This window comes from Hemitrygon akajei, chromosome 5 (genome assembly GCF_048418815.1).
Source record: "Hemitrygon akajei chromosome 5, sHemAka1.3, whole genome shotgun sequence".
Taxonomy (NCBI): Eukaryota; Metazoa; Chordata; class Chondrichthyes; order Myliobatiformes; family Dasyatidae; genus Hemitrygon; species Hemitrygon akajei.
The window spans coordinates 157,995,281-158,019,337 of NC_133128.1; the positions used below are offsets into that span (position 1 = coordinate 157,995,281).

Here is a 24,057-nt window from a genome sequence, read left to right on the forward strand (position 1 = left end):
GACAGGGGTTTCTCTAGATTGGGGTTCCCAGTCTTTTCTTATGCCATGGACCAATACCATTAAGCAAGGGGTGCATGGATCCCAGGTTGGGAACCCCTGCTCCAGATGTTCTGATTTCCTCCCACATCACAAAGTTGTGCCAGTTGATAGGTTAAATGGTTACTTTTAATTGCTCCTTGTATGTAGGTGAGTGGTAAAATCTGAAGGGAGTTGACGAATATGTGGTGAGAATAAAAATTGTAACTAAAGTAGGATTAGTGTAAATGGGTGCTTTATGATCAGCTTCAGTAATCAAAGTGCCTGTTTTGTGCTGTATCTCTCCATAATTCTTTTCAAAGGAGACCTTTCTATGTGAATTTGCTTAATTTCTGAAACTAAGGCTAGAACATGGTCAGATGTGAACTGTACACTCCAGAAGGGCTCCTGATTTTTATTACAAATGTAGCAGAAGAGAAGTAGAGACTGATTGCTGAGTGATGTTATTGTCACCTGGTGCAGTGACAAATTGGATCCTGATCATCCAATTGGTTACTGGGAATTTGGACTGGGGAATCCAAAACGTAGACAAATTTTCAAAAGCATCCCATGTTTCTACGTTATATACATTTTAATATGAAACAGTGATGAATGCAGAATTTCAGTTTCAGATTTGGGGATTGTGGCTTCAGGGAAATCAGTATCTATCTAGTCCTTCTTTGCAGTTTAAGGATGAACCCATAACATTTTCCTGCAAAGACTGAATATAATTTATGTTTGCTTTTTTTTCTTGTGGATGTTGCTTATCTGATGCTTTGTGCCTGTGATGCTGCTGAAAGTAAGCTTTTCATTGCACAGGTGCAAGCATGTACTTGTGCATACAACAATAAACTCGACTTTGACCTCTTACTGCCTATCTAACGAATATGAGCTCATGTTTGTGGATGCTTCTGCTGTTGCTTTAGGCAGTCCTCCATCCTTTGGATTAGAATGATATTAAACATAGAGCAGAGAACCAAGCCACTTACTCTAAATACTCTACATTTGTTTACTCTGCTCTTATTACTTCTTCCTTGCTTTACATCAATCCTCTGTTCCATTCCCCTTTGAATCAAGCCTTCTCTATTATGCATCAAGACTTCCCTCCATGTGATAATTTCCACATTCTTATTACTACTGTGAAAAATTTACTGAGCTGAAGCTACTGGATTAAAAGTTACCAGCCAATTCTCAAACCAAACTGGAAAAACTCTACTTACGTTTTCAATCAGCTCACAAATGATGGCATTGTTGAAGTACTCTATATGAGTCCATTCAATTCCCTGTGAAAAATATGAACAGTTAAAATTTATTACCTCAGTTAAAAAGGTCTACTTCTAAAAATCTTTAAAAATTGTCCAACGACTGTGTCTGTTTACATCTTTCTTCCAGTTGGGAATATTTTTTTCCTAATACATAAGGGCTTTCTAAATGGGAAACATAGCAAAGCTCCTAGAACTAGAAATCTCCACACATAAAGAACATTTTATTTGAAATGGTTCCAATTCTGTTCCCATTCCATTCCACAATCCAAGTCAATTTCCCATGCGGTTCATGGGAAACCATCCAGGAGCAAACTCCACAGCACAAGGTCACTTCAGTCACTTTGATGCATGCTGCCTTTTTTTCCAAGACAAGCTGTTTCTTGAACAATGCCTTCCTAAATAAATCTGAAAATTTCCTAAACACCAGCTGACATAGATAGATGCTGTTTCAGGTGAAAGATCTGTAATTTGTTTTTGTAAATAATTTCTATGTGAACATTAACACTAAATTCAGAGTGGCATGAATCAAGAGTGCAATGTTTGCTGTAAATGTAGCATCTTCTGTATACTACTTACAGATTTTATTTAAAAAAATAAACAGAAAAAGGACTAAAGAAAACAATTGTTTGAACAGGGGGGGAAAAGACACTGTAAAAATTACAGGAAGCACAGCAGACATGACAAGGTCCTACTTAGGAACAAAAACAGAGTACAAGTACCTGGAAGGAGTCTTTGCACAGCCATAAGTAAGGCATCAATAGCAGCAAGCAAGAAAAGGGTTCAAAGGGGCTACAGCACAGAAAAAGAACACAGATTTAAAAGACATAGTAGCATGCAGTCAACAGCTTTGTGGGAAGTATTAGTTATTTATTACTCTCTGGGTCAACTTACCATTTATGTAGTCAAATCTATCTTCAAAAACATAAAGTCTAAGATATACATCAGAAAAGGCTGCATAATCTTGACAGCTGGAAAGCCTCACAGTAATATAACAAGGTGCATTTATGAACAGATGCTTATACTGGCTTATTTCATTAAAACAATACATAAAATGGAATGCTTTCAGTTAGTAACATATATTGAAATCTATATCACAGCTCCAGGTGCACAGATCACTTTTAATAGTTTTTACATATGCAATGGATGCTGGTAACATATGGTTTCATATCCCATCTCTGCCAGTTTGCTTAGATCACAAGCATGCTTACTATCCTGTTGTAAATAGCCTCCTTTTTATCCCACCACTCTAGTTCAATCAACTTCTTCTGGTGTGCACCACGGTGACAGTTTTTACTGCCAGAAATGAAAGAAGAGAGGAATTTTCTCTTGCTGAGCAGCCATTTACGTCCAGCTCCTCATCTTTTTCTTAATTTTTGACCAGCCCCCTGTGTGTAGTTGCTTAATATACTGTAGCCAGGTATAGACTGTGAAACTGAATGAGCCAGGCATGTGGAATGATCATCAAGGGATTTTTTAAAATCTACTTTTTATTTGAAGTTTCATTGCATTCTACCATTCAGAAAGCACTTACTCTCAAAAGTAATTCCATTTCTTCAGATCACCTTATGCAACAGTTTTAGAACAGAAGTCATTGCCATAGTGAGTGTAATCAAAATAGATACATGTGGTCAGAAGGAAAATCCACTCTCCTGTAATCATCACTAGATTTCTTAAAGTTCCTTATCTTTCAACAGCATCTGCAATGGCAATGGACATCTCATGTCTCAGCATTAAACCTTTGACAATTACAACGCACAAGCATGCAGTGTAAGCTATACAGTAGCCTCCTCCCAATAAGGTCAACAAAAAAATAGGATGGAATTATTTAACTTTCACATTTAGAAAAACATCTGCATTTTGTCCATCTTTACTCCCTCAGGTTTTGTAAAGATTTAATCTTACACTCTTTTCTGTCTCACTACAATTTGCCTCACATTCATGAATAATTCCCCATCAGTGTCTCCATACTCTGAGTTGGAATGCCTTCTGACCCCCTTATCCATATGCTCCAATCTGTCCAAAACTCTTTGGAGGTTATCTAACCCCACACCAACTTCCACCTATCCATTATCCCAGCCTTTGATTGACACCAACTCCCTAGCATGAAGCACTCAGTACAAACTCACCCTGTCCTTGCACTCATTGCACTTTACCCCATATGCTCCTCCAACACTTTATTACATTCCTGGAGCTCTCTTAATACCTTCCATCTTTATAGCGTTTATTATCAGTAATTTCTTCATCAAAACCTCCCTAGTTTTACCTCTTTTCCTGAATTAAAAGCCTCTTCATAGCACTTTTATTTAATCATGCTTTGAGTCAGTTTCTCCTTTCTTGGTTCACCACCTGTTTGCTTTCTTTCAGCCGGCACAGTAAATCTTTACATTGAAGACATTATGTAAGTGGAAGTTGCAGTTTTCTGCTCATGTTCTTTAGGAAGTGGAAATTCTGTTCAACCCTTTCCCTCCAACATTTCATCCCTCCTTTGACCATCTCTTTCTATTGCTGACCATTAAGCTTCTTTTGACTGTGAGAGGGGATAGAGACAGAGCAAAGCACAGATGGGCTGTTCAACAGTATTCAGTTCCAATCTGTGGGGCTTATGCTCCTGACTTTCTTATTAAGCAGTGACTAGCACATTTTCATGGTGACTAAACTCTCAGTACTTTCACCAGAACAATCACCACTACTGAAGAGATCATGGTAATTATTTAGCATTATTTCCCACTTTGACCATCACCACTCTGGGAGATAATTTTCAACCTGTCAAACATTTCCTTCAAGTACTTTCACAGGCTGAACAGGTAAAATTATTATACTTGCTTCAGATTTTCATCCCAAAAAATTTAAAATCCATCCCATCTCTACAGATATGTTAAATAATGCAAGAATTTATAGACAACACGAGTGAATCTGCAGATGCTGGAAATAAATGAAAACACAAAATGCTGGCAGAACTCAGCAGGCCAGACAGCATCTATGGGAGGAGGTAGTGACGACGTTTCGGGCCGAAACCCTTCATCAGGAGGGTCTACGGGAGGAGGTAATGATAACGTTTCGGGCCAAAACCCTTCATCAACCCTCCTGATAAAGGGTTTCGGCCCGAAGCATTGTCACTACCTCCTCCCATAGATGCTGTCTGGCCTGCTGAGTTCTGCCAGCATTTTGTGTTTTTATCAAGAATTTATAGAATTCGATTTATGAAATAAGCTCCTCTCTAACATTTATTTCCCCTAAATATACCCCAGTTTTTTTTTGTTGCAAAACTTACTAGTGCCCATTAATTGAACAATTTATTAAACAAAGCATATACTTTAAAAGAAAGATCAAGGCAGCTTCATGAGTAAAGAGTTATCTAAGATGTCACTATTCAGTAGAATAATGACAGAATCTTTTCTACTGCTGTAATTAAATCTGAGGGATGTGAGGTGTTCTGTAACAATTAAGGAAACAGAATGAAAGAAAATATTTAGCAGAATTAATATTTTAATGCAAGTTACAAGAAATCTACAAGTGAAGATAAAATTAGTGACTAGTTTACATTTTGTAATTATTATTAAAAGTATTTTAGAATTGGACAACTGACAAAAGCACTAGATCCTTTTTTGTCAACTGAATTTGATTCTTTGGGGTACTTGCCACTGTAGAATATTCCTAACCCTAGGTAATTTCTAAGGTGGGGACATGTTTGGCACAGCTTTATGGGCCAAAGGGCCTGTATTATGCTGCACGTTTTCTATGTTTCTGTTCCATGGGGTATCTGACATTAGAGAGTGAGTCACTAGTCTATTGTGCTCTCTAATTATTCCCATTTTCTCTACCCAAGCCTCTACGGTATACTATCCTTCTTCCACAGTTTTATTTTATATGTCAGTATGAATGTGTTTTTACTACACTCCTGGGAACTGCGTTCAAGATCACAGCAAGAAGCTATGAAACAAAATACTTCCACCCATTGCCTCTTTTCAACTCTCTTTAATCTCTGTCCTCTGGTTAGCAACCCTTCTGCATTGGCAATAGTTGCTCTCTTTACTTATTCTATCAGATTCCATTCAGGATCTCAAACATCTCTACAAAATTTGCTTTAACCTTTTCTGCTCTAGGAATGACAAACCCAGTTTCTTTATACTTTCTCTATGTGAAGTGCATTTTCCCTTGCTCCATTCTGGTAAGTATCTTCTGTATCCTCTGCAAAACCTTAACATACTAGCTAAAGGAAGGTGCCAAGGACCGAACAGATATTCCAACTGTGGTATAACAAGTGTTACATTTGTATATTAGTTTATATCAATCAGCTCTGCTTAAAATTTTTAACCCTGTTAACTCAGTCTTCCCAAAGTTGCAGCCTGGATTGTTAAAAATTGCATTTTCAATTTAATTTCTTACTATAAAGCCTTTGCATCTTCCTTCTGCCACCTTCAAAGGCAACTGGGACTATACATTATTTATAAACTTCTTCGCTCCTCTACTGCTTATTAACTATTACATTTTTTGTTGATATAGTCTCTGACCAAAATAAGCCCTTTATATTTCTCTGTACAAAATTTCTTTTACTATCTGTCAACTCAATTCAGAAGTCAACATGTCACTGAAATTAGTTGCCTCTACAGTTACTCTATTTATTTTACATTATGGGGAAATTTGGTAATTATTCCCTGTGCACTCACACCAGGCTATTAAAGTGCCATGGTTCTAAAGCTGGCTCCTAGATGTGCTGTCTACTGACACTTTTTGCCCTTCTAAATAATAGTGCTTCAATATTTCTCTATTTATTTTCCCTTACTCACTTTCTCTTTCTGTTGTGGAACAGCTCAACTTCTTCAGCCTTTTCTTCATGGTATTTTGCATCCATATTTGGCTGTATATACAACAGCTTCTTCTCGATATATTTCTTTGTTTTACTCTTTTTAGCATTAAACATGAACTAGGCCATGAGATTTGGCCATATTAGATTGCCCAATGCTAAATAAGACATACTTAGGATATGAATGAAGATAAACTGAAAGATGACCAGGGTATTCAATCTGGTACTATTCTTCTGAATCATCACAAACCCTATTCAAATGTGACTTTGGTGAGGTCTATGAGTAAATCAGAAACTAAAACAGTAAATCTAATCGACCTTAATGTCCTGGCACTAATAGTTGAAAGAGGGCATAAGCTTCAAAATACAAAAAAAATGCATATTTTACAAAGTAAACCCCAATGCAATCTTCAGTATGTCCATTTTGACTGGAAAATGTTGCCTAAACACATCTATTGATGCAGGTCATAGAAAGGTCATAATTCAGTGTTCTATTTTTTCAACTGATATGATCTCAAAGACTGGAAACTTAGAAATCGGTAAGTTTCCAAAAGTAATTTAGTAATGGATCAAACTTATTTTAGAACTCTTAATTGCATGTATATGCAATTCCCACCACATTTAGCAGCAAGCAATTATTGTAACTAAATTCCGCAGTGTGTAACATCTCGTGCCAAAGTCAGCTGAAGTCACTTGGCTATAATTAAAATAAAAGCTGCCAGCACTGGCCAAAGACTGGAAAGGACACCAAATCAAACCCTAGCCTATGCCAAGTTGGCTATCCTCCACAGCAGCTCTGTTTCACATTTTATGGTACAACACTCTGAAATGTTAAATCTGATTTTGTCCTCAGAGATGCTGCCTGACCTACTGAACATTTCCAATATTTTCTGCTTTTCAGTTTGGATCTCCAGCATCTAAAATGTTGTTACTTTTGGAATGAAATTCTAAAAGCAGCCTAACTCAAAGTTAGGAAGAGGATAACAAATACAAAAAAATTAGAAAAGAAACACCCTGCAGATTTATTGACTGCTTACCCTGCATTACTTGTCCATATTTGTAATACAATGGAAAAATTCAAGCAGTCAAGAGAGTAAGGGATGTTACAGCACTAAACAGGTTTTTAATAAATGCAGCTCACACAGATAAAAAGTGAAGGAGAACAATTTGAAAGTAGGCATCAAAAGCATGCTCTATAATACTCTCCATGGTGTATGCAACAGAGAGACATCAGATCTAAATGTACATGTATAGGAATGCAGGTAAAAAATATTGAAAAGGGGAAATTAGATTCTGGATTTTGTATTTCTCCTGAAAGCAAATGCAATGAAGAAATCTGATCTATGTAGATCTGGATTAAGTTTGTACTTTTAAAAAGAATAAAGAGCTAATGGAAAGGCATAAAATGTACATACAACGATGATAATAGTGCAATTTTGAAGAGAGTCTTCACAGTACTAAGTACACCAAACGTGGTAAAGTGAAGAAGAATTCAAAATACGTTTAAAATGATTGAAATATTTTTGATGACAAATTGCAAGAAATATTTTTAGTGGTCACTGAGCTACTAACAAAGATCATCAGATGAAATCAATAAGGGAAACATGAAAGGGAGCTTATAAAACTTTTTTTAAATAAAAGATTGCTAGTACATGGAATATACAACCATCACTATTTGAGCCAAGTTAACATTTATGATAGAATCAAATATTCCAAAAGCATAAAAAAGATAAAAGCAAGCAAGTGACAATAGGGGAGGTTGGTTCATTTTGTTTCTATTTTTGCTTCACTGAGAGCCACATCCTCCAACTCTAAATCCTTTTCCCTGTCATGCTTGGTTCTCTCTCACATTAGAATCTCTCCATCTTTAGCTTCTATTTGCTTACTGAATTCTTTTACAAACTTTCCATTCCATTTCTCCCTTTCTTCCTTGCAGTTTCTTTCCATTGCTCCTCATCATAATTTCTGCTCCTTTTCTTTCAGCTTCTCTTTTCCATTTCCTTCTTTCTTCACAAAACAAAGAAAATTGCCAATGTACTGTTCCTTTACATATTCATGCTCCTCAACAATACTGAATTATTGCATATTTGCCTTTAATGGAGACCTTTCCCTTCATTGGTGGTTAATCTCTAAAATCCTAATAGGGAATATAGTTATGAAAAGAAAATGAATGTTTATTGAACACCACTTGCATAGTGAACAGATCAAGTACTTATTCGTTAGATGATACATAAGGTGAAGAGAATGTGTATGTACTATGTGTGTCTATGAGAGAGAATACGACAGATTAAGTGCATCTTCTTCTGAAAAGTCATCAAAAATACACAGTGTAAACATCTTACTATGAGACTACTTAGATCAGAGCTGCTGCCTAAAAGGGGCAGTGGCAGTGATATTGACAAAATGGGAATGCGGGACAGAATATACAAATATGTTCAAAACAAAAGGTGTAATTTAATATTGCATTATTAATATACTCCTTACAAACAATTCATAGCAATAGCCAGTCAGGCATGGATTCCATTTTCCTTCAACCACAGAATATCAAAGCAAGTCACACCATTATCTTACATAAATACTGGTACTTAATTAGCAAACAAGGATGGTGGAAACAATTCTGAGATTCTAATATTCCTTAGAAAGCCACCACCCTTTGTCTTCTAATCAACAAGTTTCAAAACTGGAACACACAGTGATTCAGGAATAGCTTCTTCCCCTCTGCCATCCGATTCCTAAATATACATTGAAGCCTGGACACTATCTCACTCTTTTAATATACAGTACTTCTGTTTCTTGCAGGCTTTTTAATCTATTCAATATACATATACTGTAATTGATTTACTTTTTTTTTCTCTTTTATATTATGTATTGCATTGAACTGCTGCTGCTAAGTTAACAAATTTCACATCACATGCCAGTGATAATAAATCTGATTCTGATTCTGAATTCATTGAGACTGCAAGCGGTGGATGTTACAAATAAGCTGAAGTAGAAAACGACTGAGCCGACACAGTTCATTGTATAATTATTGTGATATGTATTATTACACAGCATTTAATAAAACAAATCAGACAGTAAGCATCAATTGGAATACAGTTATCAGTGAGGCTGCTGGCATATTTGCTGTTCATACGTATGCTGGAAAGAGGTTCAGCTCTGGTGGTTAGAAATAAACAGGTACAAAAGTACTGGCAACCACCTGCACTCACCTTCTCACATTATCTTCAAAGAGCACGCATTTGGCACTGGCAACCAAAGACATATTTCTCTAGTTATTGAAAGTCTGATCAATGCTCATCCCATCTTAGTCCAGAGATTGCAAGATCTCTAACTAAAAACAGACTTGCAGTTATATCGCACTTTTGTTATTTCAATCTTTTTTTACCAGACCTTTACAGCAAACCAGCTACTTTCAATCTTAACTTCCAGTTACCACTTCAAATGAGACCAGCTAACTCAGCACAGAATGAGTCTTCCAATATTAAAACAATCAATTTCAATGACAAAAACTAGCTATTACCTCTTTGATGTACTCCTCCTGTTCTTCCTTCAAAGTTAGTTCAATGAAGACTTGCTGCAATTTCTCATTGCAGTAGTTGATAATGAACTGCTCAAAGCTATTGTTCTGGAAGAAATGAGAAATAAAAAATAGCCCATGAGTTTCCAGTGTTATATTTACCAACATAATATATTATGTAAATTATATCACATAACATAATATTATATTATGTTATATAACATACTGTATATACAATGTTATATTACCATTCAACAATTAGCTTTTAGCATAGACTGATCACGTATACGAGCAACATAATTCCTGGAGGATTCTTGCATAACAATTCATTAAAGCAATAGAGTCTGACATAGAAAGCAAACTGCAAATGCCATTAAGCAGATTTCTATACATAGAGTAGCTCAGATGAGCTTTTTCTTTTACCTTTGAGCTTCATTACAGCCATTTTTAAGAATTAAGTAATAATTAAGAAAATTAATTGCCACATGCAGCAAAGCTGCCACTGCAAACAGTTCATACTTACAGAGTGCTGTTGCGAAAAAAAAAAGAGAATTAAGAAGCATCAGAGACTTCATAAAATGTCCAAAAGTTCAGAATCAACTGGTTAATTGGGCCACCGGTTAACTGGGGGCAGCCATTTATTTGGAACAACTCTTAAAGAACAAAACCTAAATCATGTAAATAGCTGGGATTCCCTTCATTTATTTGGGACACTACGCTGCTTAATTAGGGCAGAAGACTGTTGCCAAACAGATTCTAACTAGCGTCAGTTGCACACATTTGCATGGCCATTAGACACTGCACCATGCTTAGAGTGATAGTTTTCAAAGAGTCACTTGCATGTCTTTGTGTTCAAAAAGCAGTGACTTTTATCACTTAAAGTTGGCTAGAAATAAGCAACAAGACAATTTCGAAACTGTTTTGCTCAGTGGGGTTTCAAGTATTCAGGCTTGGAGATGCCAGAAACGGCCAGGAGTGAAAATGGAAAGATTTCAGTACCTCAACAAATTAGGAACTACAAGGAATTTAAAGATGTCAACAATTTTTGAATGTTACAATGAAAATTAAGATATGGAGGATTCAATCAACTAAAGCATTTTAGGGAGGTAGCCTATTATTTGCACTAGGTGTCTGTGCTGATTTTGTTCTTTTACAGTCAATCTAAAGAATACAGCAGATGAATTCCTCTGCCAATAACTATTAGGAACTAATACACAGTTTGGTAGTACTGTAGAGGTATTGGTATTGTTCTAATTTGCTCTGTATTTCATTTAAGTATAAAAATTTCTTACTCAGTTAAATTGTAGTTTGACTTTTTTGTACCTTTTATTTCCAAGAAACTTCAGCTAAATGGAGCTGCCACTTAATACGGGCCAAAATGTTCCCAATGTGTCCCAATTAACCAGAATCTACTCTAAATACTTAAAATAATAATGTGCCTTTGCAAAACAATTCATAAAGCATATTTCTCATCATGGCATCAAAATGGCAGATCATACCATTTTCCTAGCTTTTGCATCAATAACTGGATCACGAGGGGCTTGTGAAGTAGCTGATAATTAGTTCTTGAATACGCCCTTGATTACTGACAAATAGAGGACTTATATATCATTCATAGTTATGACACAAGAGTTGTTTTGTAAAATGTTGATCAATAACATTAGCAATGGCTATCTGTCAATAATGAAGGAATTCTGTTTCCCAAAAACATCTTATTAGACTTAGCTTATGGAACAGAATTTAGGATTATGTTCCAGTTTTGTAAGCTAATAATACATTTTAATTAGTTAACAATTGTCATATATAATAATTATACTATATGTATTAAATACATTAAATAATATACAGTATATATTAAATATATTTCTTACAGTAATTTATAGTGTATTTTATGTATTGCTCTGTACTGCTGCCACAATACAACATATGTCAGTGAAAATAAATCTGATTCTAATGTTTAACACTGATAGGTAGCATTTTGGGGAAACTGCTAAACAGACTGCATTAAATGCCCTTTTGTTATTGCTGCACTTGCTGACCAAGTAGCATTGCAACCCTTTGGACAAAAATTCTCACAATAACTGCAGCATGTGTCCTCATTGTGCAGCAGCATACATTACCTACATCAATACCAGCAGGAAACAAACATGACGGACAGGTAGGAAGAAAGGGCACATTCAGCATGATTGGAAGGAAAATGCCAGGAATTTGGAAACAGAGTGCCCCAACAATGAAAGCTCTATCCAAGATATACTGACTTTATTTAGAATTAATTTCCAGCTGTGCCATTTCTTAATTAACACCATTCTAAGCCTCAGAGTAGTCATCCCGCTCTAAGCATATGTGGGCCTCCTATTTTCAGTTCCGCCCCAGTGCTCTCTTCCAATGCAAAGCATACAACAGACCCTGTTTGAATTGCGACTGTAATGATCAACATGAACCAAGGTATGAGGTCAAAGTAGAGGGTTAGATTGAAGCGATAATGTGGCAGAACTGATTTTCTTCTGTAATTCACAACCTGATATATGTCCTGGTACAGGTTTCATTTGAAAATGGAGGATACCACACATTAAAATCAACTATTGTGCCAAAGTGTGAGAATTTTCAAAATGCTCACTATCTTTGGAAAGAAAAACAATTCCTCGAAAATGAAAATGCTCATTGAAAATATGTTTTATGTGCTGTCTTTTGAAATGAAAGTCTCTCAATTGTTATGCATAAAATGCAAAATTTTTAAAGCAGAAAATCAACTTGACAATGCACAAACTTAGAAAATACTTTACTCCATTACTGTTCAGCTTAGCACATATTTATAGGGCTAGAGCTTTTAGTTCTCCTGTAGCAAAGTGATTATTTTTGGAACACATTTGATTCATGGGGCCATGATCTTGTATCATTGACCAAAATTAGGCTCGTGGTTTAATTACATCTAACAGGAGAGACTGAATGTTTGAGATACAATGCCTTATAAAAGTATTCAGCCACCAACCATTTGTTCACATTTGTTTACAACCAGTAATTTTGATGAATTTAACTAAGAATTTTTATTTGTGAATCACATGTTCTTTTCTCCCCCATAAAAAAATAGGGAAAATTGTAAAGCATGAAAAACTAAAAATTGAAAATCTGAAATGTCAGCAGTTCAAAACTATTCATCCTCCTTTGCTCAGTACTTGGTTGAACCATCTCTCGTAGCTATTACACTGAGTAGTCTTTTGAAAAAGTCTCTATTAGCTTTGCACAATGTGATAGAGCACCATTCCTCCATGCAAAATTGCTCAAGCTCTGACAGGCTATTTGGGGCGTGGCAGTGGACAGCAATTTTAAGGTCTTGCCAGAGATGTTAGATCAGGTTAAGGTGGTCAGGACTCTGACTAGGTCATTTAAAGATGTAAATTTTCCTCATATTCAGCCACCTCCATGGATGCACTGGCAGTGTACTTTTGGTCACTGTCCTGCTGAAAGACGAACTCAAATCAAACCAAAGTGCATTTATTATCAAAGGATGTATAATATTATACGCTTTAAGATTTGTTTGCTTACAGGCAGCCGCAAAGCAGGAAATCCGATCAATCCAATTAAACCATATTTAGACATTAGATCCACTCCCTGGAGTAGCTAGAGAGGTAGGCCCAAGCCTCAATCTCAAGTTCATCACATTAGCAGGGCAAACTGCATGAAATTCACAGACACGACAACCACTGGAGATCAAGTGAAATCAGCCTGACCTGCGCCTTCACACTCAAGACTTTCCAGTCTATCTGGGCCGGCACTTAAAGTTAAAATTGTCCAACCACTGAGCAGTGCCTCTCTCTACAACCTGGATTCCAAGTTGCACAGCCCGAAGTTCTCAGCTCAGTGATTCGAGCGATCCAAACCGGCAACCAGGGGAGATGGACGGGCATCAAAACTCTTTTGCATTGACTCCTTTCCAAATCATTTACTCCAACAGTGACAGCAATAACAACACGTATGCAAGCGCATCATGAACATACTGTGCTCCAGCTTTGTTATACACCAACATGGCTCATCCTTTGAATCAGCTTCGCCTCCATTTGCTTCTTCATTTTTTTGCGGTGATAGTTTACCACAATTTACTTCAGAAAAGGTGTTATTAGTAATGTTTTTAGTCATATTTCTTGTCTTCTGAACTACCAATAAGCTGTTGCACAGCTTCAGTAGCACCATCTTCAACTGGAAGAACAGGAACATCTTCTCCAGTTTTAGCTTTCTGGCAGAGGCTAGCTGGTTTTTATCCAGGATCTCTCTGTATTAAGCAGCATTCATTTTCCCATCAATCCTGACCAGATTTCCATTCCTTGCTGCTGAAAACCTTCTCACTAGCACAATGCTACTTCCACCATACGTTACGGTAGGGATGGTGTTAGATGGCTGATGCACAATTTTAGATCTATGCCACATGTACCACTTAGCGTTCAGGTCATAATTTCCAATTTAATCTCATCCGATCTCAAGACCTTCTTCCATATCTTTACAGTATCTTCTAAGTGAAACTTTGCCAAGTCTTTACAGGCAAGGGTTGCTATATTTTTCAGCCAGAGCTTCTTTCTTGCCACTATTAAATAAATACCCTTTTTGTGTGTAAGGCCTTATAGATTATGGAGCCATGAACATCATCTCCAGTTGCAAACATTGGCTTTTGCAGCTCACTCAGAGAGACTTGGCATCACAGTAGCCTCTCTTACAGGTGCCATTCTTCTACATCAAGTTGGGTAGTGAGTTGGTAAGGTAATATACAATATTACATCTGAGGAAAGTTAGTATGGTAATTACAAAGGGGATGAATACCTTTTCAGCCTCACAATTCTGGTTTTTAATTTTTAGTAAATTGTTGACAGGTTTAGGAATTCTTGACATGATACACAATTAGCTAAAAAAATTCCTACTTCAATATATTTCAAATTTAGAAAATGGGAGAGTAAAATGTTAGAATAGTTGTGGGGGCTGAACACTTTCTTAAGGCATTGTATGTGCACCTGAATTAGAATTCAAACCTCAGCTCCTTTTCAGTGATTCTCTTTCTTTCATACCCTGTACTTACTTTCAGGGTCTTTGCTATATTGTCATCTTTCTGATACTGCTGGGCAGCTGTAGCCAGGTTAGCTGGACAACATCTGAATGAATCTGTCTGTCTCACTGAATTGCATAATCTTTCTTTGTCTCAATTGAATGAAATCTGCTTAATCCTTGGGCATTTTAACAAAACTGTCCATGACTGTGAAACAATTGCAAGCTATTGATAAGACTATTCATTCACACATTAACCTTTATGCCCATTTGGTTACTACTTCTTGCTTCATCTTCTTCCCTATTCTTTTCAGTTTGATGGATGTGCTGCACTATAGCCCTTGGCCCTTTGTGGGGCATCTTCTGAAAAAAATTGCTGTATTTTAACCAGGCTGCACTATGCACTATTTTTTCTTTTATTTACAGACTTGATATTGAAAAATTAAGACAGTATCAACTGGGACTTCAGGTCTATTGTTGCTACCAGTTTTCTTTGATTTGCCAATTGAAATATTTAACTAGTGGCTCCAGTGATCTCCTACTCATCTCTCAGCTATTTTTCACTTTTTCACAGACCCACCAGCCATTCTTGCTCTCATCTACCCACCATCACTGCGTCTAAATGTCTGTTGAGGTGACAATGAAAGCTTTCACTCTCCCACCATTGATTCACAGTTTAGCAGATGAATCAGAATAAAGAACATACCTTTGACTGACAACTAGCCAGTCAACAACTAGTAACAATCCATTAGCAACATTTGCTCAATCAGCAAAATTATTCATCCTATCCTATTTAGGGAATGCAATCCAGCCAGATATGTTGAGTCTGTACCCAAAGATCCTCTGACATAGAATTAATGACAATCTCCTTTAATCCTCACATCAGCACCTTTCACCCTTTGCACCTAGATCCCCCTTTTACAATAACTAAAGGAGACCTTTCAATCCCCCAGATCTGTTTATTAATCAATGATTCATCTTAAATTACCTATCTTGGCTCTGAAACTTTATTATTCAATTTCTATTACTGCCAGTGTGACTATTTCCCTACCTTAGCACCAATGGTGCTTAGAGACAAATGAATTCTAGACTTCCAGAAATATGGAATTAAGACATGATAAAATTGCTTTAAGGTTTTAACTCTAACTTTCTTCTTTATCAATTTTTTATGATATATATCATCTATCCACCTTTCCATTAAAACACCCAGTGGTATCTGATGTGGCTGGTGCTCAACATAAAGGTTTGAAACTCCTATCCAAATTTGAAACTATGTCAGTGAAATATTTTACTGAAAAGCTTTGTCAACACAATGCCACTTGAGTAACTTTGATCTGTTTCCCAAACTGGAACTGTCCTCTTTAGATTTGAATGTGTCATGTACAATGTGTTTTGAAGTACAATAAAATTAGAAAAGTGCTGGAAATTGATACAGCAGTACTTATACATTTGCAAACCTATGAGTCCACTAATAATAATATATGCAAATACCGAAGTGCTAATTTCTGCACCAATAGTAAAACTCTTAACATTCAGTCTGAAACAAAACTAAAGAACTAAAGAATTCCCAATGCTGTAAATGTTCATTGCAACCTGAAGTACGAGCTACTCATTTTCTTTCAGGCCTTCTTTGATACACCGGGGATTTCAACAGATTTTGTACTTCCATTCCAGACTTATGGTATATTTTAAAGGCTCAGTGAAAGTAATACTAATTATTAACCACAAATGGCACCAGAGCGATCAAAAACTGGTTACAAAATATCAGCTCAGACATTGTTAATAAACCTGGAAGGTGAAATTTGCTGAATATGATATTCCATCAAAGGCAGCAAGTTGATCCACTGCTGAAGTCTTGGTGTCTTGCATGGACATCAAAGACATGTCATTTTCTAAAATAGCTGTGGGGCAAAGTGTCCTCGAGGTAGACAGCCTTTTCTTAAAATATTTTTTTTTACAACTACAATTATTCAGGGCTTAAAGAGAAAATCAAGGGCCAATATTTTTAAAGCATGAGAAATGATTGAAGGGGGCAGCTGTTTCCAGAAATCTAAATTTACTTCAAAAGTCAAAAACATGTCCCATGATAATTAGTCTTTCAGACAAATGAAATACCTGTCACACATTCCATTTCTTTACACATGTATATTAGAAGCTAAGCACAATGATTAACCATTCCATATTAAAAGGAAAATTGAAAATATGGATAAACAGTCTTTTAAGTAATTATTACAATTTTTTCGTCAATTATGATATTTATGATAAACACCTGTCAACCTATTGTGAAAAACACCAATAAGATTCTGAACATATACTGTTCAGCCCACAGAGGGAACTTAGGGTTAAGAACCTAAGGAGATCAGAATTTTTAAAGTCATTTTCTTTTAGAAAGTAATTTTAAATCTCACAATGGTTAACTGGATCCCATGACTCAAACTAATTTTAAATTTAGCGACAGCTGCATTGCTGCCTGAAGCCACTGAATTACAGCTGTGCTGCATCTGGTTACAACTGAGACTGAACGCGACTAAAATCCATTAAGGTCAATGGTAAAAGTAGTGCTTTCTGCCCACCAGCCACAATGTATCAAGGCAACAATTTCTTTCAATCACAATAAACTGCGTCAAGATTTACACATCAGAAGCTAATGCTCTTTACACAGCAGGTGGATTTTTGATGAATATATATAAAGAATTATTTTTAAATTGTAAGGTATAGGTATCCACTGATTTTCTTATAAACTTTCAAATGTACTGCTGCTCCAACATTTAAATTGAACTCCAATAGAATTCTGCAGATATATAATTCCTTCAACATAACTCCATCCTTACCTGAACCATGGAAGTTCATATTATCTGAGAGATGGGTTGAGAGGAGTAATGCAGAAATGTGTTTATCAAAAGGCATTTTAGTGCTTGACTGATTTACATGTTAACGTGATTTAGCCTTTTAGAAGCATTTCAATTCTTGTATTAAGTACAAAATCTGGAATGATAATTGAGCATAGTCCCCTATTACAGAAGATGGAATTCATCTATTGTGCTACGGTTTATAGAACAATTCTGTTGTTAATACTTTCATGTTTTTTTTTCTTGTATGAATTTAGAAATATTGAATGAAACCACATTGTATTAACTAGAAGCATTATGTGAATTGTTGGCTGATGACATTCTCCATGTTACATTTCATTTATCCTAATCCAGATTATCTACCTTCTGTTCACCCAATACATCCCATTTATTTAGTGCAAAACTGAGGCCACACAAAAAACAGAATAAGTTAAAAATGTCTCCATCATTTTGAAAATTAACTATAACATTTAATGGTTAGTTCTTTTCAATAGAATTGAATATTTGTTGTTATTCTTAAAGAACAAGATACAACTCTGAGTCTAATCCTGTATGTTATTAACTTCCAGTTACTTGGTCAAATGAGAAGTTAAATTTACTCTTAAAACTGGTAGTATTTTAAGTGGAACTTGTATAGTTTTAAAAATATTAGCTTTACATATTGGTACTCATTCTAAAACTTTGATACTACAAAACCCTGATAATCCACTCTTCTATAATTTAGATATCCTGATGGACTGGCTCACCAGCTGATGTTTCCAGTACTCTGTTTAAAGTCACTAGGATTCCACTTTCCATTCTCCCTTGAAATTCACCGATGTCTTGTTTCCCATATTCTCTTAAAAAGAATTCTCTTTAAGTGCATTACTGTATTGTATCCAAAAAGAAGGTAAATTAAAATTGTTTTAGGGTATTAATGGAAAAAGATCCAATAGTCAGGAAATCATCTGCCTGCTCAATACCACTGAAGTCCCAAGTTGTGCTGAATTATCAGAGTTTTGCTGCAACTGAAACATACCATGATGAATTAATGAATGCCTTGGCTGTATATCATAATTTCTGAAACTTGGCACTTGTAATTTTCCCCAAAACACATTTCCATATTTCCACATATTTCTCTCCCTTAATTTGAAGAGGAAGAACATTTGTTTAATGGCTTCCCTGTCATTCAAGAGGAACCACCAACTAAAGTCTAATTTTAAAGAAAAAAAAATCTACCTCCATTCAAGAACAAATAACGCCCGTATGACGATTAAGGAGAATTATACAGTAACCTTACTCAACCTGCCACACTCAGAACTTTGGTGGTGCCAGATGAGCAGATTTTCTGAACTATCAGATGTTATAATACTCTAATACTCTTTTTAAAGATGTTACACTGTAGAATTGTATGCCATTTTTCCAATGAATCTACTAACTTTAAGCAAAAGTGAAGGAACAAAACTGACTGAGATAAACTGTCCCAGATGGAAAATGTTAAGGCTATCTTTCGTGCAAAGTCTATTGGTCATTACGATATTTTAAATCAAATTTATCACAATAGCTGTATCAAATTGCCACATCTAGGTTAGTCGTCCTTACCTAAAAAAAAGTACGCATCTCAGTTCTGATAATATTAAACAAGTGAATATTAGGTAACGGGGCTCCAGATTTCCATTACCCATATAAAAACGATCCTTCAAAATATCACCTTTGAAAAAAGCTAACTCTAAAATTGTTATGTAGCATTGTTTTCTGCATTTCTATTGCTATAGCTTTTCTGTAAGTGTTTAGCTATAGCTTTTCTGTAAATGTTCCACAAAATCCTTTAACCATCTGAAACACCTCAAGGAGATCACTCCTAGAGTTATACAACAAAAGGCACAGAAGTCTAGTTAATCAATCCCTTCTCACAATTTACTCCTATTGACCCCAGTATTGATATGTGACGAGATTCTTCAGGGCCAAAACAAGTTTTACATTCTAATGGAATTTCAAATATAGACTTTCATTAACTAATAACATGTTCTATCATTCACTATGGAGAGTGGCCATTGCAGGGTAACAGACGTATTGCTGCTAATAGTGAAACAGATGAAATCCCTGAACTTTGCTCAGTTATTCAATGCCAGTATACTCGTGATATACCGGCCTACTGTGACTAGGTATAAGTGGCAAACTAATTGCTGAGTGTTGTCCTTCTTTGGAAATATAGTATGAAATATATTTCTAAATATTAAAGAAATCAAGAAATATAGGGAGAAGGCAAGAACAAGGTACCAAATTTGGGGCCAAATAGTTGAGCAGACTCTGATATGCCTGATTAGCTAATTTCTGCTCCTATTTTCTATCATTCTATGTTTCAACATTTCAACAAGACCCAAAGTGTTTGTTGTGTTCTGAGTATATACCCAATCTTCTGTATCCCATGAAGGAAATCGAATTGAAGAAGAATGATTTTCTGAATGCAAACATTCAGCCACTGCTGAGTGCAACACTCATAAAGGACATTGAACTGAAACTTCTAGTTTTGTTTGATCTATGTCAAGTGAAACATAACCTGTAAATCCAAAGCAAGGCTTCAAAGGTAAGGGATTATTGATTTTAAAACTTACTTCAAAAATTTCAAATCCATATATGTCTAGCACTCCCATCACCTTCTTTCTCACTTTGGTCTGTGCCTATTGTAAAAAAAATTTGACAAATTAGGAAAATAAATTATTTACTTTATATTATGCATTCAAATGATTTAGATCGAAAGTTGCTGATGTGTATTTAATATTTCAACAATATTGCGTAATCTTGTACAGATATTGTTTGATTAAGCATTCTTGTACATTTAAATAATTAATTACAGGTTATATGAAAAAATACGTTAATTCCAGAAGTCAGCATGCTACCACATGATATATGCGCACCTTGCTTAAAGTAACTTCCAACTAGATCCGTATCACCAGACTCTCATGTCTCCTTTGAATTAATTTAATGTTTTAAAATTACAAAATATAATAGTTGATTAGCTATTTTTGTTAAGCTCAGGTCAAACAATGGCTGGAAAGAATCTCCTTTCCACCTCTCACTTTAATCTTGTAGTGGGTATCACTGAAACTGTTCAGCTTAGCTGCAATGATTGCCAGGTGCAAGCTAATTTATTGTGAAACTCTAACAAGCTTTGTTTGCACTGTGTGCAGTATTATGTGTCTGGTTTTATAAAATTTAGTTCCAAATTCAATCAATGGAATGAATGTTGGAAATTGTGTAATGTGCACAGTTACCACTGCACACTTAGCTGAACTTTACTTTTCCCACTTTTATTGGTGGTGCTCATTTTAAAATGTCATGACTTTCCTTTAAGCCTAATGAAAATGGCATATCCAGAGTACAGCAAGCAACCTGAAGTCACTTTTAAGGGAGGGTATTATTCAAATCACTAGTCTATTTTCCACAGTTATATGGAAGGATCAATATTTTATACAAGATACTCTCAGTTATCAGCTTATTCTAGTTAAATAAAAATTTTTTGTGGGATCAACACTTTTAAGTGTCCAAGTTACATCCGAGGAAATAGGCAATCGATTAGTGAAGCACATACCTAACACAATACATGATTTAAGTAAAAAAGTAATTCCACTCTTACATACCCAGACCTCAGCACATTATTAAGAATAGATTTTGCAGGTATGAGAACGCCAAGCTTTCCAAACAAAATACAGTAGTTTGAAGCATTTTGGTTGATTACTGAGCAGAATGCACATTGAACCTGCGAATGCTACCTCACTTCTCTTTTTATTTTTAATTTTGCACTACTTATTTAATTCAACTATTTAATATACATATTAAATAGCTCACGTTTTTCACATTAATTCATGTTTTTATGTGAACTGTAATTCATGTATCTTTTCTATTATTGTGCATTGCATTGTACTGCTGCAAAGACAGCAAATCTCACTACAAATGCCGACGATATTAAACCTGATTCTGAAGTCACATTGAGTCTTTTAAAATGAATAGCTGATATTGATTAAATATAAGAATATTCATTCAATAAAATCATCATTTTGGCTATTTGCATTTATGGGTATCGATGCTACATCATCAACAAAAAAGTTTTTAGTACCTTAATGCTCCCATTGATTCTGTTCACAAGCCAAGTGAACAACCGGTTGTATAGATTTTTGGCCAATGCATCACGTGCATAGTAAGCCTGAAAAGGTGGAGGAAAACATCATTAGAAAAGCAGTATATTAGAAAATAAGAACATAAGAAAAGCAGTCAGCTACGCAGTTATTCAAAATGACAAAGGCTCTTTTGTTCCAGATCCCATCTCCTCTTCTGTGCCAGTTCCTCATTTTCCTAATCCTTCAAAAAAGTATGTAGTTACAAGTTAAATACCCCTTAATGAATCACACCCCTCCAGGGGAGAGAATGCCAGGCATTCATGATCCTCTGTGAGAAGAAGTTCCAATGTGCCTTAGATTTACATTACCACCCAATAATCTTACAATTGTGCCCCTTGGTTTAAGATTCTCCCACTCATGGAAAAGTCTCAACATTTAACCTGTCATATTCTCCCAGCATCTTATATTGTTCAGTCTCATCCTCATAAAGACTTTAGATGCACATATTTAAACCATATTCCAGCGTGAATATTTTAGAAATAAATCTGATTGAGAAATGACATTTAAAATTTAAAAGGCTTTAAAGTGGAAATGTGAATACCTCTTCCATTAAATGCATTGTTTAAATCATATCTCACAATGCAAACATGACCATTGTATATTATTTAATCTATGTATGCAATTGGTGTATACAGTACAAGTTATTGTACGTATTTACAGTATATTATGTAGTATTATTATCTGTCTTCTTTATCTTATTGTGCTTTTTTGTATTGCGTCAGATCCAGAGTAACAATTATTTTTTCTCCTTTAAGTTTTATGTACTAGAAATGACCTTAAACAATCTTGAATCTTGTACCATTATTTTTCAGAAAAGGGGTCAAGATACAATGAAAATGTTGGCCCATTGCAGACATTAGTAAAGGAAATAGACTAAGATACATATGAAGATAAGAGCAGACTCATTTGCTAATTTTTCCAAGATCAAACAAAGAAGCAGCTGGGGCAGAGATGAGGGAAAGATACAACATGGTGTGGTGTATGGGAGGAGAGAAAATCAGTCAAATTCCTATTGTGATGTACAATGAGAAGACACCCAAAGAAGTACGTGCATGAGTAATGATTGAAAACAATAAGGGCTTGGCTATGAAGTCACGCATGAATTAGTAACCTATTGATGTTATCTCAACACATATACAAATAAGCTCTCTAATTTTCATTGGATCAGAAAAGGGGATATGGGGGTGGGATAGTGAAAGGTGTCAGTCAAATTCTGTAAAATGGACCATGATCAGGAGAACAACTTTGTAAACAAAAATTTAAAGTTTTGCAGGAAATGATACAATGTCTATAACAATATTTACAATAGTAAAATGGTACAATATTAATTGCATCTATGATTATTTGTATTTGTATAGCAGTCTTAATACACTAATATCTTCCAAAATATTTCATTAGAACAATAACAAATTAAAAAAACAAATCTGCAGATGCTGGAATTTGAAATAAAAACATAAAATGCTGTTACAAGTCAGCAGGTTAGGCAGTATCTTTGGAAAGGTAACCAGTTAACAATTCAGGTGAAAACTTTAACTGTTTCTCTTTCCATACATGTTGCCTCACCTGCTGGTTCAGATCAGTTGAATTGTTTTCAAAGTACTTTCTATTCCTCTGTATTATTCCCCTGGGTTGTACCCAGCCCACCTCCACACCACTCAAAATGTAACCAATAAATTATAAATGCTTCAGTCAACTTGGACTCTTTACTGTCACTGACTTTAATCTCATCACTTCAGGCAGCATCTATGGAAATCAATAAACAGGAAGTTTGAAAGCCAAGACCCTTCTTCAAGGCTGGAGAGGAAGGGGGAAGATGCCAAAATAAAAAGATGGAAGGAGGGGAAGGAGGATAGCTAGATGGTAATAGGTGAAGCCAGGTGGGTAGGAAAGCTAAAGGGCTGGAGAGAAAGGAATCTTATAGAAGAGAGTGGACCATAGGAGAAAGGGAAGGAGCAGTGGACCCAGGGGTAAGTGATAGACAGGTGAGAAGAGTTAAGAGGCCAGAACAAGGAATTGAACAGTGGAGGGGAGGGAAAAATTAATAATAATTTTTTTACCAAAAGGAGAAATCGATATTCATGCCTTCAGATTGGAGGGTACCCCAGGAGGAATATAATGTGTTGCTTCTCTACCCTGAGGGTGACATCATGGCACAGGAGGAGGCCATGGGCTGACATGTTGAAACAGGAATAGGAATCGGAATTCAGCAGGCCAGGCAGCATCTATGCAAGAAAGTACAGCCAACGTTTTGGGCTGAGACCCTTCGGCAGGACTCTTGGCCTTTTGAGTTCCTCCAGCATTTTGTGTGTGTTGCCTGGATTTCCAGCACCTGCAGACTTTCTCCTGTTTGTGAGAGGAATCGGAATTAAAATGTATGGCCACCGGGAAGTTCCACTTCTGGCGGAGAGAGCGGAGGTGTTTG

The 24,057-nt window shown here is 35.8% G+C and overlaps 1 protein-coding gene across 3 annotated transcripts in view; it reads right to left on the reverse strand.

Moving 5' to 3' along the window:
* The window catches only part of myo1b (myosin IB), a 271,540-nt gene that overhangs the window by 53,372 nt on the left and 194,111 nt on the right, over window positions 1-24,057 (reverse strand). For all 3 annotated transcript variants that reach the window (XM_073046966.1, XM_073046967.1, XM_073046968.1), the window contains exons 12-15: window positions 21,575-21,661; window positions 20,073-20,138; window positions 9,605-9,709; window positions 1,236-1,298 (exon numbers count right to left, since the gene is read on the reverse strand). In XM_073046966.1, the coding sequence (XP_072903067.1) occupies window positions 1,236-1,298; window positions 9,605-9,709; window positions 20,073-20,138; window positions 21,575-21,661 (321 nt within the window). The remainder of the gene's footprint in view (window positions 1-1,235; window positions 1,299-9,604; window positions 9,710-20,072; window positions 20,139-21,574; window positions 21,662-24,057) is intronic.